At 50.0% G+C, this 17,202-nt stretch overlaps 1 protein-coding gene across 1 annotated transcript; it reads right to left on the bottom strand.

Annotated features, from left to right (window-relative positions):
- Positions 1 to 6,486: 6,486 nt before the first annotated feature.
- LOC311531417 (zona pellucida sperm-binding protein 3-like) lies at positions 6,487 to 16,189 on the bottom strand (the record flags this gene model as incomplete). The annotated part of the gene is made up of 10 exons (XM_084648776.1): positions 6,487 to 6,692; positions 7,397 to 7,525; positions 8,280 to 8,377; positions 9,759 to 9,850; positions 11,576 to 11,684; positions 12,176 to 12,356; positions 12,724 to 12,815; positions 13,891 to 14,003; positions 14,625 to 14,818; positions 16,126 to 16,189. The coding sequence occupies 10 exons, from the start codon at positions 16,187 to 16,189 to the stop codon at positions 6,487 to 6,489; spliced, it is 1,278 nt and encodes a 425-aa protein (XP_084504902.1).
- Between the last annotated feature and the right edge of the window lie 1,013 nt (positions 16,190 to 17,202).

Raw genomic sequence — 17,202 nt, 5'->3', positions numbered from 1 at the left:
TACCTTGGGGAAGTTTTAACCTAAGCTGGTAAAAGTAAGCTTAGGAGATTTTCGTGCAGGTCCCCACATCTGTACCCTAGAGTTCAGAGTGGGGAAAGAACCTTGACACCATCAAACAACTGAACTCTGGCAAAGCCTCCGGAAAGGATGGCATCCCAGCAGAATTGTATAAAGTAGCCACCCCAAGGCCATCAAGGTGTTTCATGACAACTTGAGTAGCATTTGGGAGGAAGAAGAAATGCCACAAGGCTTCAAAGATGCTATTATTGTATCACTGTTCAAATATAAAGGCAGCAAAGCTGATTGTGGAAACTGCAGAAACATTGCTCTCCTCTGTACAGCAGGGAAAATACTAGCTTGCATTCTACCGAACAGACTCATTGCAAACATCACTGAGGAGAATCTTCCAGAAGCACAGTGTGGTTTCAGACCAGGTTGTAGTACTATGTGTAATGCCGACAGACCCCGGTCGTCAGCAGGAGGGATTGAACCTCTGGAGCTTAGTGCATGAGCCTCTACCGCATGAGCTAAAAGCCAACTGCCTGTTACCTAAGGCTGTAGAGAAGACTCGTTTAACTTTCTCTCTAAGTGGTCTCGGTGCCACTAGATGGGTCAGAACACCACACCCAGGAGGTGTGTGGGTTACATATGGACATGATCTTTGTCATAAGGCAGGTTCAGCAAAAATGTTCAGAGCAGAACATGTACTTGTATGCAGTTTTCATTGATTTGACCAAAGCTTTCGATGTGGTCAACAGAGGGGGATCTATGGGCTATTCTGCATAAACTGGCTGCCCAAAAAAGGTTGATACAAATCAACTATCTGTTCCATGACCACATGCCATTGCAAGTACTCGCCAGTGGTGACTTTTCCGATGCGTCTGAAATCTCAAATGGAGTGAAGCAAGGTTGCATACTTGTTTTTTGCGGGTCTCCTCAGTCATGCAACAAGATGACTTGGATCAGGTGATATACATCTGCTACCTACTCGATGGCTCCCTCTTTGAAAGACTCAGTGCTAAGACCAAGACACTGGAGAGGCTTTTCACTGAGGCCCTTTTTGCAGATGACTGTGCCTTGATGGCCCATAGACATGATGACCTTCAGATCATCATTGATAGATTTTCTGAAGCATCTCAGCTCTTTGGTCTCATCATCAGTCTCAGGAAGACCAAGGTCTTGTTCCAACCAGCACCTCATTCCAATGCCCCAGTGCCATCCATCTTCATCCAAGGCACACAGTTGAAAAATGTGGAGCAGTTCAAGTATTTGGGCAGTACCATCTTGAGTAACGGTACCCTCAATAAGGAAATTTCCTCCAGAATTAGTCAAGCCACTTATGGAAAAGCTGCTAGGAAAAGGTGCATCTGATCAAAGGTAAACATACCTAGCCCAGACAGCACAGATCACAGCCCTCTAGGAAAAGGGGGCAAGGAAGCACTCAGTGCTAGGAGAGGGAAGTATCAGGTAACCCCAAAAAGGGAGCTGGATTTTCTGTATATGTACAGTCCTGGGGTTGAGAGACCACTCCCCAAAGGGCCAGCCAATGGGCAGGATCCCCCTGAACACCTATCTTGCCAGACCCTGAGGCATTAAAATTCCAGAAACATGATTAAATTAAGAGCCCGCACAGAGGGGAACACTGGAGGGAAAGAAAAGCCAGTGATTGATTACATGGAAGAAAGTCGAAGGACATCATGTGTAATGAACAAACTAACCTCATACTGAACAGATGGCATGGTATCATAAAGATACTTGTAAACGCACATCTGATATACAAATTTTGGTATTAATGTTAAGTTTTGGGGATAAGAATTTTGACACAGATGTTAAACCTTATGATAATGCTACTTTATAATTAATAACTGTAAACAGACTTAAAGCATACCACAACAGAGAAACCATAACAAACCTGGTTTGCTGGGTGAGGGGGGAAACTGAGGCACGCTGCCTCAAAGCCTTAATAGCTATTTCCTGAGGAGACTGAAACCAATGGGGCAAACCCAAACCCTAACGAAAATGGCCAGATCCCTCAAACTGACCCAGTATTATCCGAGGACAGGAAAACAGAAAATATGGGTAACGAACCACCAGTCTTAAGAAGGTCCCAGAGGTCTAATAAGGGTGTACTTCCTGTTAGACTTAGAGATAATGATGTTATTGGTTCTATGTAGTGTTTTAATGAATATTGTTATGTATAGTATGAAGAAGTAGATGTGAAATGTTAAATATGTTAAATGTTCTTTTGCTAATGGGTTTTTAATATAACATGATGTGGATATATGGTGTTAATATGGGGCCCGGATGTACTGGTGTGAATATTGTGGCTGTGGCAGAATTCTAGCAAGGGGGAATGTACGGGGACTGTTGCCCCCTTACTAACATTCAGTGGGGGTGTTTTGTTTGGCTAGCTCCCAGTACTAAAAGGGGAAGGGTAGATGGGAAATCAGGACCCTGAGATGGACAGCCCCCAGGAACAATGGGGAGAGGCCAATGCTGCAGGTCAGCCTGAATGACAGGGTGGGCAGGCTAATCAGGGAGTCAAGAGGCCAGGGAGGTCCCGTCCTCCGTGTCAGCTGGATTTGCCTGGGTCAGACAGAGTGGGGCCAAGCTAAGCAGAAAGCAGGGGCCCAAGTTGCGCTGGGGAGCAGAGCTGGGCCAGATCCAGAGGGACCAGAAAAGCAGCCCAGAGAGAGCAGACCCTGTCCTGGGAGCAGAGCTGCAGCCCCAAAGCCAGAGGCGCAGCCCAGAGAGAGCAGACTTGCCCTGGGAGCAGAGCTGCAGCAACCAGAGCCAGAGGGGCCAGAGAAGCAGCCCAGGGAGCTGGAGGCAGAGCAGCAGCACAGAGACCGAGTGGTGGGGCTGGAGCAGTCCGGAGCTGGGTGCGGTGAGCAGCTGGGGAGAGCGAGGGGGACCCTGGGCAGCGGGCCCTGCACAGGGAGACGCCTCAGCCAAGAGGCTCTGCAGGCCAGGCTTAGATCGTAACCCCGACGGGGGGGGGGGGCGTGACACTGGGCAGAAGGGTCCTGCCACTTCGAGCCTGAGAGCATGTGGCCACCACCAGAGCAAGTGTCCAACCCACAGCATCCCTGCAGCACAGCCAGGGCCGGAGCAGGGGGCCTGGGACTTAAAAGGAGCAGACTGTGAACTGCCTGGACAATCCAGAGACACCGTTTGTGATGTTCCCTGCCACAGAGCAGGGTGATGTGTTTCCTTTAACCTTTCCCATTTTTCCTTATTCCTTTTTAAACTAATTGTTGATTAAATAAATTGTATTTGCTTTAAATTGTATGTAATGATCAGTGGGTCAGAGAAGTGTCCAGTGCAGAGAGAGTACCCCGCAGTGGGGACACCCTAGCCCCTGTCGTAGGTGACCACAGTCGGGTTAGGGGGTCGAGCCCCCCAGGAATCCTGGGCCCAGCCTCGTTGGGGTTACGAGGCCTCTGCCAGACAGGAGAGTAGGGAGGAAGGCCTCCGGGTAAGGGAAGTGGGAGCGAGGACTCAGATCCTTCCACTAGCCCATTGCACCAGGGTAATGCAGAAGCCAGGAAAGCTCTCCACAAGAGCAGGGCCATTCCCCCGCTTACACATGGGCAGACAATACCATTAAAGTGGGAGTCAAATCTAGGCATTTCTGAGGAAGGAGGCAGAGATTCAGGTGCTGCGGCTGCTGTTGTTGGTGTGCGTACAAGCCCCTTTTCTTACCCGACAGAAGCATCGATCTCCTGTGTCACGGTGAAGCAGCAGCAGCAAACGAGGGGAAATTACCGTGGCCAGCAATGAAACTGACTGGCAAAAGGGTGTTTACATGCATGCCCTAGAGAGAGCACATATTTGTACTAAGTAAACAAAGGCTAACCTCCTCCTAATAGCAGCACCTTACCTGCGACTTGGACCACCACCACTAGCCATTTCCACACCGGAGTCCAGTTTAAATTAGCACCACTTTAAATTTGGTGAAACTGCTGAGAAGTTTGACATCATGAACATCTAGTAAGCAGTGTGTGCACATGTAAAAATGATGAAAGGGAGTATGGTTCAGTGCACAGGACAGAGGTCTACTCCCACCTCAGCAACTGACTTGCCCTGCAACATCATGCAAGTCACTTCTTATACTGTCCCTGATCAGCTTAGACTGTAAACTCTTGAGGGGCAAGGCTGGCTGAATGTTTGCCCAGTCCCCAGCATGAAGGGACCACAGCTGAGATCAGGACTCCAAGGTGGTACTGGTATGGAAACAAAAAGTCTTGGTGGTGCACAAGTGTCATTTGTAAAGTCACATGTGTACAAACAGCCAAAAAGGGCTGAGTACTTAAACTGAATGGTAACAGCCCATGAATCCCAGTGATTGAACCTGGTGATAGTCTGAACAAAAAGCTCCATGGGGGTGCTTAGTATCACACGGATTCAGACCGGCTAGATTACAGAATAAAATCCCAGGCATGTCACTACTGATTAGATACCCCATCTCTGAATAATCAGTTCATGCAGAGGCTGCTTCGCCTTCCCCCTTCTCTTAAATTGCAGACTGGTTTTAGCACTCAATACCCTTGCTCTACAACGGCATGGGGGCTTCAGCTCCCAGCTACTGCCCTGAGTCAATGAAGGTGCCTCATGGCAAGTCTGCTGCTTTGCTTCTCCTTGAACTCAAGGATCCTCAGTTTCTCCCCTGCAAGGATGGGTTAGGTACCACCCTGCAGGGTTCACAGCAGAGAGGATAGTTATATGGCAAAAGCAGAGGCTTGGCTCTGACATAAGCCTTCCATGGAGGAACTTGAGCAACTCAGTTTATGGACCTCATTAGCTACATTTCCTAAACACGGCTAGTTGTGCCCTAGCACTGGGAGGTAATGTGGCCTAGTGGTTACATACCAGGCCTGGAGCCTCAGACTGTCTAGGTTTAAGCCCAGCTTGGCCCCTGGATGACCTGAGCCAAGTCATTTCCCCTCTGTGCATCCACTTAATAGTGTTTGAGATCTAGTGCTCTCAGATGCTCTGATGGTATTTTGATAAACACCCTGGAAAGGCCTTTGAAGAGAGGGTTTCCCCCCTATGATTGTAAGCCAGCTGAGGGTTGAGCAGGGCAGCCTTGCCCTAACTTTACAAGACTAGGGTAGAAGAGGTTAAGTGCAGAAGTTGTCTGGCACCATCTCCTTTTGAGGAAGGTCCTGAAGGCATTTTTCAGTTGTTTCCCCAGCTACAGTAGAACCTCAGAGTTATGAGGACCAGAGCTACAAACTGACCAGTCAACTGCACACCTCATTTGGAATTATGCAAGCAGCAGAGGAAAAAAAAAAAAGTAAAAATAAAAGGGAAAGTTCTGAAAAAAATTGACAAGCTATGGAACCTGTCTGTGCTGGTTTCATTTAAATTAAGATACTTAAAAGCAGTAGTTTTCTTCTGCACCATAAAGTTCCAAAGCTGTATTATAAAGTCAATGTTCAGTTGTAAACTTTTGAAAGAACCATAATGTTTTGTTCAGGGTTACAAACAACCTCCATTCCTGAGGTGTTCGTAATGGAGGTTCTACTGTATTCTCAACAGCAGTTCAGCTCCTGTGGTTGGAGCAGTGAGTCCTGCTGCAGGCCAGTTACTGGCATGTAAGCTCACTGAGCGGGGTTTAAATTAAAAAAGGTTTAACTAGTAGTCCCCTCCAACACTGTCAAATCCAGTCCAACTCTACCCTTAGAAAGCCTCTGTCAGAGCTACTTTCCCTAGATCAGCAAGGGGCCCCACCAATGCCTTTAAGAAAAAAAAAAAAAACACACACAAAAACCAACCCCATGTTAAAAGATTGTCCTTGAGTCTTTTAAACTCATGTTGGCTTGCCCCATATTAAGTCTATTCAGGAGCTAGAATATTCTAATCTCACTTGTGCTTTCCAGAATAGCAAAGAGGGTTTAGCAGGACTACACCTGCACTTGGACATTACCAGTGCTAAACTGGCTTGTTATTTTTTTTTTTTGTTAAAGGTTGGCTCAGTCTGACTAGTCTAAGTCCCTGACCTCCTCCTATGGGTCCTAACAAGGACTTGAGTTACTGGATCTATAGCTGAAGGAGCAAGCCAGCTCAGCAGTTAGATCACATTTTAAGCAGGTCAGAGCAAGTCAGTGAGCTAGAGCATTTTGAGCAGTTACTGGGACACCAGAAGGTTTTCTTGCTTGACATCCAGCATATGGAGTGTCCAGAGCATGGCCTCCCCAGGAAGGGGACATTCCCAGAGGTTGGTAGTGTCTTGGTTCCAGTACTAATAGGGTCTAGGATCAAGCCTGAGAGAAGCTCTTCCACAAGGAGTATTTGGAGACTTGCCCTGGCTCAGGCTAGTGAGGGAATATTGGTAGAGAAAGATGAAGTTTAGCTAGAAAGCAGCATGAGATATTCAAATGCAGCTTTCAACTTGCTGGTCCCCTTCCACCCCAGAAGCTCCCAGCCCAGCCATAAGTGACATGCACACACCAGCTGGATTTGTTAAGGTTTTACTTGGATTCATTCCACATCTGCATTAATGCTTGCACACTCCTGTTCTGCAGTAACCAGCCCCTCTGTGCAGGAGTCTGCAGCCCCCCTGGTTCTGAAACAGAGCTTCTTGTGATGGCTATTGTACAGGCAGAAACCCAGGGACACTACAGCAATTAGAGCAACTTCCAGCAGCAGGGCACCAACAGGAGGTGACATCACACTTGGTTTCCCTCCTGCAAGAGGAAAGTGTCAAGATGCAGCTGGACATTGACAGCTTATTTCCCAAAGCCATCCATCCCTGCAACAATGGGCCATGTATCTTTTGGGAAACCCTTGGGTCAGGATGGGGTACAGGTGTGATGTTTGTGGGAGTTTAGTTATGTTGACAAGCCCATCATAATTGGGGTGGAAAGGACTAACTGCCCCTCACTGTGCTCAGGGAAGGCATCAAGCTAGTTATTTCTCCTCCCATTTTTGGCACCTCTGCCTCATAGAATTCTCAGGGGTGGCTCAGCTGGGCTTTAGACTAGCAAGCACCTGCTCTGACTTCCTTGGGGTTCTTTGCTCTTTAGAGAGGAGAAAGATTCCAGAGTGTACTAGGATTTAGAAGTTGGATTGAGGAGCTTGTGGGTGTCCAACTCCTCATGGAGAGGAGCTGTCTTCACCCAATGGCTCCCTTGGTTAAGGCAAGGCCAGTAGTGGGTGGGAAATCTGGAGGGGGTATGGCTGTAACTGCCCACACCTACCCACTGAGTAGACACTTCAGTTCTCTTGAGCAAGGCACCAGACAGTTCAAACTCTACTCCCCTCCCACTGGGCAACTGAGCTTTCTGGGGCTGTTGTACCAACTCCATTCCCTGCCTGTCAGGACTCCCCACTGTAGCCAGTGGTTGTCTGGTTGCTATGGAACACAGCTTCAACCCACGAGGGTAGTTACCTGTGTGACTCTGGATTGCAGGAAAGCCATTTGAGTCCCAGTCATAGCTTCCAGTCTTTGCAGCTAGTTTCTGCACCTTCAAGGGGCCAACAACAACAGCATGGACAAGTCCACCTTCCCTTGCAGAGCCTGGGGCAAATGGAGATGGGAAGCTTCAGACCCCTGGGGCAGCAAGTTATATGGGCCTGGCCCCACCTGCCATCACCCTGCCATGAGCCTCCCCCAGCCCCACCTGCCACCCCCAGAGCATCCCCTGCTGCTCTGTGCCCCTTCACCAGCTGCCACCAGCTACAGAAGAAGCAACACCAGCAGCAGAGGGAAGAGGCACACATGTGATGGCTGCTTCCCCCCTCCCCACCACAAAGGGAGGCGAGGGGGCTTCCTAAACCTGAGAGTCCTGTGGCCCCAGCCCCAGGGCAGCCTGCCTGCACCCCAGAGCTCTCCTCCCCAGTGCAATATAAGGAAACTGTTAGACACTTACTGTTTCTAGTACATATATAGGCTTACAAGCCATGTGTGGGGGTGGGAGGGACTTGGACCCCAAAATATTACAAATCTGCTGCCCCTCCCAAAAAAATACTGAACAATTTATCTCTTGCTTGGCCAGGAGCTTGTTTACAAAGCTGGCTCTGAAGAGCTCAGCATCTCCTACCTCTTCCCTTTGCTTGGGGGAGAGCCCCATTACCAGGTCTCTACTTCACTAGAGCGGAGATGCTGGAATACTGATGCCATGTGACAATGAAAGCCACCTTTGCACCACAGGAGAAGGGGCACCCCAAACCAAGCCTGCCAGACTTGGCCAAGTCTCCACTATCAGTAACAATGACCACACAGAACATCCTGCCCCATCCCCACACACTTTCCTTCTCAACAGAAGTAGTACCTTCCAGGTCTCTCTTGTGGCGAGAGGTTGTGGCTTGGCATAGGGAGTCGCAGCAGCTACAGCCAGAGCTCAGAGAGGGACTGTCCAGGAGTTCCCACCTGTTGGAGGAGAGTAGTACAAAGCTGACTCACCCCTGCTGATCAACATCTCAAAAGTTGAGGAATTACATGGGATTGTGAGGTCCCTAGGCTCAGTCCCCAGGCAGCTTCTAACTCATCTGGGCACTGAGGCTTTCAGGAGAGCTAGGGCAAGGTTGAGCATCTGCTTGCAACAGGACTGGTGTGAAGATCAGCAGTTCTGTCCTAAGTGAGAGGCGCAGAGCAGGAATGGATGGTAGAGCTGCCTGGGAGCATTGTCCCTTGCAGCAAGGAGAAGTTGGGAGTGGTTGTAAGATACAAGCATGGTGTTTTAGGCTACATCTACACTGATCAGGGTGAGAATCCAGCTATGTACGTATGCCCACTAACTCGATAAGCAGCAGCATGTGTATGAACAGCGCTACTATCCAGAGGACAAACCCCACCTGACTCCACGGGTATGCCCGTGTTACAGCTTTGCTATGCCAGCACTAGTGCCATTGTGTCTGGCTGGCCTGGGACTCAGCCCCCACGAGAGCTCGTGATGTGGCTGTAGCTCTAGAGACCCAGGTTTGCTTGGCCAGCTGCTGGTTTGCACCTGAACTTCAGCCAATCTTGAGTGTTCAGACAAAGTTCATGGACTCTGCAGCATACGGACTGGTCATTGGTCTGCCAAGGAAAGAAGTCCAGCACTGCATCCCATGGGGGCTATTAGTCCTGAGCATGCTAGAAACCCTGGTAAAGCTCACTACCCATCACAGAGGGAAGCAGGTAGAGATCATGTGAATTGCCTGGTGCCTTTCTCAAGGCAGGCCTGGATTTCCCCTCTACACTTAGTGCTTGGCCTGTTCTTTGTTAGAACAAATCTCACTACTGCAAGAGCAGCCTGTACGCCATGTTTCTAGGGGCCATGTTCCCACCCTCATGAAAGGGTTGTGGGGGGGGGGGGGAACACTATGGCAGGACCTTTCTGTCCTGCTTTGAACCAAGTCACTTTGGCACAGCACTTGAAGCTAGGTAGTTTCCCTTGGTAGGTTTGCAAGGGAAACCAGCCTTTGCCACCATTCCCAATCTAATGGAGTTCACCTGAAGGCTTTTAGTGTTGTCCAGCTAGTCCCTCCCAGTTTGTTGGCTTTGCCATTATAGTCTCTCCACCAGTGAGGTAGGAGAAATAAGGGTAATGAAGAAGCAAGTGGTATGAGCTGAAGTTGCTTTGGACACTAGAGCCAAGTTTGTTGTCCACAAGAGAGTCTCCAGAGGACTGTTTGCAAGCATCTCTGCAGGTTGTTCCCTCCTGTATGGCACGTCACTGGGACATACCCATGTAGAACAACCAGATTCTGTTCTAGCTGGTTTAGTTTTAGAGAATTGCAATTCCTCCTTCTCCCCCAAGGGTCCTTACCTGTTGGTGTCCCTGTGAAATGAACAGGCCTTCCTTGTGGGATCCATGAGCACGCTGGGATCCCAGACCAGTACCTGGCAGTGGAGATAGATCTTGGGGGGTGGGAGGGGAGAGAAGAGAAGAAAGCAGATTGAGATTATCCCCACTGCCTATCAGGAAGAAACATCCTTCACTGGTGGTGGGGGAAGCTGTGGGGGGTGGTGTTCAGGAGAGGAGAAAGAGCCCTACTCAGTATAGCTGCTCTGCTCAAGTGCAGTCCAGATACCAGGAGTCCCATTACAAGTCCCCCACATGCTGCCTTTCAGAGATGCTCTGGTTTGTGGATGGGTCTGTCATGACCCCATGCTTGCTATGAAGAAGTTAGATGGGGCTTCCAGGCAGTTGCCTATTTGTAGCCCCTAAAATGCTGCATTCATAGAGGAATTAGGCATCTAAAGTAGCAGTTAAGTGCTTAAATCCCAGAAGCAGGCTTTACTAGGCTTCACAGAAGCCCCACTGGGCTGTCCAACCTATAGGGGCCTAACCTTGCTCAGGACCTAGATTTCTGGCCTAAGTTCCTTAGGTTTCCATCTCTGGGCATGCACACTGCAGCCCAATGCTGGGCATCCAGCCCTAGAACAATGACCTGGGGATGAGGTGGAGGACACAGACCTGCTTGTAGGGCCTAGTCTGGTAAGCTTGCTTAGCCCCTACCTACTTATTGGGCCCCTAGAGGCATCCTGCGTGAGACATCTGGGGAAGGAGGAGCTTCCCTCCATTTTTAGCCCAGCACTTGGGATTAGGAGGACCACTCCTCCTCTCCCCTCCCCCCCCCACACCCCTGAGGGTAGAGGGGATTTGAACAGGGACCACCAGGCTTGTCTGAGAATCCCAAGCCCAGCTAGGTACTTCCCTGCAGATGGGATTTAGGTGCCTGTCTCCAAGAGAGGGATAGGTTTTTAGCAACCCCCTCCCAGTGGCTAATTTCAGCCAGGAGCTGCCTAGGGTGCTGGTTTTTGTGAATGCTATTCTGAGGTCTCCCCTCCCACAAACCATCCTTGTAGAGAGCCTGGGGGCCAATCAAGCTTTGTTAATTCCAGTGACTTTCTAGGAGCAGCAATGCTCAGCATCACCATGATGAAGCTTTGCGATACTAGCCTTGGGTGGCCAGAACATCCAGCTCTGGACTAACTAGGCCACTTCAATGTTAGTGAGAGTAACAAAGCAGCTGGTTGCATGGAATTTCTTTTGTGAAGGCCTGTTTGCTAGGAGCATAGCTGATGCCCTAGTTTGGAGGCAGGGCATGTCAGAGGCTAGATGCTGTCTGAAGGTGCCTTTCAGTGCTTAAGGCAGTGGTTCTCAACTCATGGCCTGCTGGTGGCCCAGTCAGCACACAGCTGCAGCCCATGTGACATCCTCAGGGCCATACATATGTTGTGTGGCTGCAGCCCACATAACAGAGCTGCATGTGCAGCCCATAATGGTAAATAAGCCAGTGGTTCTCAACCTAAGGGAAGCATGCTGGTAGGGGAGTTAAATTTCTAGGCTTCACAGAAGTACATGAGAGGTGGAGTCTCCTCAGGTACTGTTTGCTAGGTTGTTGGATAAGTTGAGATAACTGCAGTTCTTAATGCAGTTGTGTGCCAGTTTCCACAAGCTAGAGTCTAGCTGAAACTAAAGCCATGAAGTGTTAATGGTGTGGAGCCCTTCACCAACCCATCAGTGAAAAATGAGTTCTAGCTTGAGCCATCTGCAAGTTGCATTCAGAGTATGCAGGCATTGGACATTCCAGCCCTTGAAGGAAGCTGTACATCTAATTCAGATTCTTAGTTACTTACATCAGAGTCCACACCTACAAATTCAAAGGCCTGCAGGGACAGCTGGATAGCTTCAGGGGTCTGTCTGGGCAGGAACTGGGAGTTTGCCACCTTACCATCCACAAGGCACCTGGAACAGGAAGACAGTTAAACTCACTGCTCCAGGGACTGTTAGAGATAGAAGAACTGTTTAACCCTAGGAGAGGCCTACTGCATTATTCTCTCTCCACTTGCAGTCAGTAGTTTAAGAGCTTCAAAGACCTACACCAAGTGTTACAGAGCAATATGAACATGAAGTTGCCCTAGCAACAGCAAAGGCTTTGGATATATCAACTAACACTAGTGCCAGTGTGTCCAATTCTTTAAGGGGCCATGTGGTTACCAGAGGCCAAGCCAGACATCTTCATTTACTATTGTCTCTTGGTAGTCTGTGGCTTAGTCGGATCAGCTGGAGTCAGAGACCAGCCTTTCTCCCCCAAATCTAGGATTTATGTAGGAGCCTTAAGAACCCAGCATGTTCCATTACAATGGAGTTGGGGCAGTCCCAGGAGCATGTTTCACACCTTACTCCACTTCAGACATTCAAGCACCCCAGAGCGGTTGTCTCCTGGAGATAGTTACCCATGGTTTGCAATGATGCTATAGTTCCTCGGAGACTTGCTAAGTTCTGGGGTTGGGGTGGCAGTGCACTCATCTACAAAGATCTGCAGAGGCTGGTGGAAAGAACTCTTTACAGAAAACTCTATATGGATCTGAGAGCCTAGGAAGAAGATCTTGGAGTCTGATGGGGCACTGAAGTCCACTGCAAGAAAACAAGAGTTAGTCAAAGTGCATGGTACAGAATGCTGGTCTCAGAAGGAGACTCCAAGCACAGAGCCTTCTGCACATGCCTGCAGGTTTTGGGGAGGAAATGGGGAGGGGTGTGTTCCAATGGGTATTCTTGTGAACACATTACTGAAGCAAAGACTTGTGCCTCATGATTTTGTAGTTTCCTAGAAGCTGAGATGGCAATGGTGCCAAGAGCCTAAGACGCCATCTTAGAGAGGCAAAGTGAGTATTGAGGTGGAGGGAACTGGGTTGGATGTTGCCTGAAGCTGCAGGAGATGCAGTCAGGATGGGCTGTGTGGGAGATCAGCTGGCACTGCCCACCCCTTCCCCAGGTGTCTTACCATTCATTAGGGTCACCGTGAACATTAGCACTCCAGAGGCAGACAGGTGGCCAGTCTCTGAAGAGATGTACATAGGAGTCAAGTGCCCTGCCCTAGGAGAGGCAGAAAAGGGTTACTCTACAGGGATCAGATTCTCATTCCCTCCCTAGGAAGAGGGAGTTCTCCCTGCTTGTATCAGGGAGTGCTAGGCCAGAGGCCATCTCAGCTGGACTGGAAAGCTCAAGTCACCCCAGCTCCATAGCTTACTTAACAGAGGCTGCTCTAGAGCTGGAGTGAAGCTGACCCTGGGCCACCCCTCATGTCCACAGGGGGCTTGCATATCCCAGGCTCACTTGCAGACAGTTTTTTGCAGGGTCAGCTCATGCTGGTGACCCCAACATGTGCTGCTGTGAAGACGTGGCACAGCAAGTCCCACAAGCATCACTAATATAGTTTGACTCCCACTGACGCCCCCAGGCTGTCCCCTCCCACTGAGTCATTTCTCATCCACCTTCATTAGCGCCATCTTCCAGGTGGAGTCTCATTTGGATTCCTGGGTTCTAGACCCCCATTGTATTGGCTCTAGCATGAGAGGTCCTCAACTCCCTGGGCTGAGGTCTTGAGTTTTAACCCCCTGCCCCCAAAATATCATTGGAATGCATCCTGACAGGAGGGGCAGCATAAGACCCTCCAGTCCATTCACAGTTCATAGAGGCTCCTAAACACTCCTATCTTGCACCCAAGACGAATGCTTTACTAGTTTGTTAGTCTAAGGTGTCACAAGTACTCCTTTTCTTTTTGCTGAAACCTGTTACTAGCACTAGTGTCCCTTTGTCAGCAGTACTCAGGGCTGCCTGCTACCCTTCCCACCTCATGCCAAGCTGCCTGGCTCCTGGGGGTATTTTAGGTTTTATGTTACTAGGGATATGAGCCAGGTTTACTAGATGGCAATAGCCAGGACAACTCATCCCACATGAGCTTGCTTTGCTCCAACCCTGTGATCAACATCCCTTTGACAGTTAGGGGTGCACATCACCCCCCCCCCCCATCAGCTGGGTAGAGCCCTGTCTTGCAGCCCTGCTGCTTTTTATGGGGTCCTATTGCCCCTCAGTGAAGCCCATGAGAGTCTGGGAAATTTTAGCATCAGTCCCTTAGGGTGCTAGCATAAGCCAAGTGCTGGCAGCTTACTCATAGTCAGTGCAGTTGATCCTCTCAGTGAAGGAGGTGGTATAGCGTCTGCCTGTGCCAGGGGAAGGCCTGTAGACCAGGTCTGTGAAGTATTCAATCATGTTCCCAGATGTCTGGAGATGTGTGCATGTGGGGAGGGAAGAAATCAGAGAGGGTTGCAGTCAGCACTAGCATCAGTTACAGCTTCCTCCTGTAGCTCTTGGCCTAGCAAAGTGGGAGGGTTGGTTCATTGCTAAGGAAGTGAAACAGTATTTCTGTTCCTTGAGACAAGCAAGGGAGAGATGTTGCTCCACACTGCCTCCCCCCCAGCATTCCCTGGCAGGGCACCAGTCTGTTACTGGGAGTATTAAACTGGGAATATGGACAGAAGCCCAGCTAGGTAAGAGCCACTTGGGAGGGGCCTTTGCCATTTAGCATTTCTCCCCTCTGCCAGGGGGGCCAACATGCTGTTCAGGTAGTGGGCCAGGACCCAGCCTCCCCCCAGAACAGAGAATCAGGATCCAAATCCAAAGTAATAGGCCCTTGGGATATCCATTCACACAGCCATCCCTTCCCTTGCCAGTTCAGCACATGAGGGGGGACACTCAGATCCCTCACCCAACAGGAAGGCAGTTTGTTTTCACCCACACAGCCAGAGTACACGAAATGAGCCAGCTTGCAGGCATCCAAGCAGCAGACAGCACCTTACTGCACAGAACACAAGGCTGCGCCCCAGCTAAGGTTCTCTCACTCACCAGCCGAGAGAAGTCACAGTCCTTCAGGCGGTACTGGAAGTGCAGAAAGCCCTGTAGGTCGTTGATGGAGTAGAGGCAGCTGCCCAGGTGCACAAGTTGTGGATCCAGCAGGAGTCCATTTCCCAAGGGGTCTATCTTTACAGCCAGGTGGATGCTGGTTTTATTGCACTCGTAGAGTACAGAGTTAATGGGTGCTAGAGGAGAGTGAGCCGACTTGACATAACCCTCTGGGGAGGCACCCAGAGACAATCTTTCCCCCAGACCTCCTGTAATCCCACCAGGTGGCAGGCTCTCTGGACAAGAATGTCAGAGGAGTCCTCCTTGGGAGGAGCCATTGGCTTAGCTAGCAAAATGATCAGATAGCCAGCCCTTCAGAACCTTTGCTGTTACTAGAAAGGAGCCAGCACCTGGAGGTTTGACTGCCCAGGCTCTTTGACCCTCTAGCTAGAGGATCTGGCTTCAGTGCCATTATCTGTAAATAACAGATGAATTTCATGCCGTTGGTTCACTGTTGGCCTCACTCCCCTTGAGGATAGGGGTGTGTCACCATCCCGTGGTCACAAATGCCATTGTGCTTGTTACTTTATTAAAAAGAAGTCTTTTACCCCCACCCTACCCATCACCTGGGGACTTCCAGGGAAGTCTTAGAGCCTGTCCCTGCTGGTCAGGCTCCTTTAAGGAAAGGAAACCCTTCCTTGGTGCTCTGCAGCTGGAGAGCCCTTGGGCAAAATCATGGGTGCTCAGCAGCCAGCACCAACCAGTGGGTGGGAGGGAGAGGAACAGGGCAGAAGGAGGCAGAGCAAGGGTGGGGTGTGCTCAGAGTCCAGGGGAGGGGCAGAAGAGGGGGCCCTGGGGCCCCCACCCAGAAAGAAGAAAGTCAGCACCTGTGGGGTAAAGGGTTACAGCTGTTCAAGATGCTTCTGTAGCCAAGCATGAGACAGCACCAAGTTCTCATTAGCCTTCAAAGTGGCACTGCTGTAGCTACCAGAATTGGCTACAGCTGGTGGTGAAGAGCTAGTGTTAGATGTCACTCCCAGCACAAGCAGGAGCTCACTCTGCAAAAAGGAGCTGGCAAGCCGAGTCTCAGAAATAGCCTGCAGGCAGCTTTCAGGTTGGGTTACTGCATTTACAACCTTAATTGCAAAGGTCAAAGGAGCAGGGTCAAAGCAAAGGTCCCCCTTTAGAGAGCAGTCAGCGCTGGCAGCTCTAGGGAGCTTAGAACTAGAGTTAGGACATGGGAGGTTTCTTACAGAGCCAGCCCCTGGAGTCAAGTTATTGCCTGAGACTCAACTTCACTGGAGAGCGAAGTGATTTGGTTGCTGAGACAAGCTTTGAAACAGAAGGTTCAAAAGCTAGAGGGCAGATAACAAGTGTGTTTAAAAACAAAATACCCTTGATTTTTGAACACTGAAGTTGGTATCACTGAGTACTGGACCTTAGCTCAGAACCCCCATGGGGGGGGGACGGGGACAGACAGACAGACTTATCACCACACACTTACCTCTCTGAGCAGCAAGAGCTGAGCTCCAGATAAGCACCCCCAGAAATGCTTTCCACAGCCCCATGATGCTAGTAACCCACACTCAGGTTAGCAGGAAGGCAACATACCTCTAGCTCCTGGGCAGAAGCTATATATACCCATCTAGTGATAGGCTACTGCTGTGATCAGAGCCACCTCCTTAACCTCCACAAGCAGCCCCAGCCAGGAGCCGCAGAATGCAGCATTCAACTCAGGTGCTGGGCATTCTTCATCTTCCTCCCCATCAGGAGAGCCAGCTTTCAGACCCCCACAGACAAACCCAACTGTCTCCAGGCAAAAGGGCTGCTCAGCTAGTCCTAGGCCCAGAGAGCAGGCAGAAGTGTCACCTACAGATGTGGGCAGGGCTCTTGGCTGCTGTCCTATGCTTTTGCTATGCCTCATCCAAGTCAGTGGTAAGTTGGGCAGGTATCAAGGAGCAGGCTGCAGGACTGGGGCTGTGTGCTGTAAGTTCTTTGCACCAAGGACTGCACCTTCAGAAGTGTTTGTATAGCACCCAGCACAACAGGGCCTGATTCGGATGAGGGCCTCTGCGTGCTACTGCTAATTTATAATAAGGGCAGCAGTGTAGATGGAAGACTTTCATAGGAAAAGAAGAGGTGCGCTAAGAAGTGAGCTGTTTTCTCTCCTCTCCAGTGAGTTAGCACAGAGCTGCCACATGAGGAGGCACTGTCTTTTGGGTGACCCATAAAGCTGATGTCCTAACTGGTTGGAGTAATTAAAATCCCAGGGCACTTTCTGCAAAAGGAAGGTGGGGTCTAGCCATGTATCCACCCAGGTACCTGTATTCTGCTTCCCTGAAGTCATCCCTGCAGTGTCACCTGGAGAGGACACTCTCATTCCCTGTCCTAAAATGACCCTGCTGTGAGCTATTAAACAGCTGCCACGGTTCAGTCCTGGGTCAGATGAATCCTGCAGCGTCTCCAGAGGGTGTTGGGCTGCAAAGCGGCCTAGAAGTGTCAGTTATCACCGGCTGCTGAGGGATGGGACCTTTGTGGTGGCTGTGCCAGCAGCTGCTTCACTTATATAAATCCTGCTACC

This window comes from Lepidochelys olivacea, assembly GCF_965140295.1.
Source record: "Lepidochelys olivacea isolate rLepOli2 genome assembly, chromosome: 15".
Lineage (NCBI taxonomy): Eukaryota > Metazoa > Chordata > Testudines > Cheloniidae > Lepidochelys > Lepidochelys olivacea.
The sequence above is the reverse complement of the archived record's forward strand: the minus strand, read 5'-3'. Positions and strand labels throughout refer to the sequence as shown.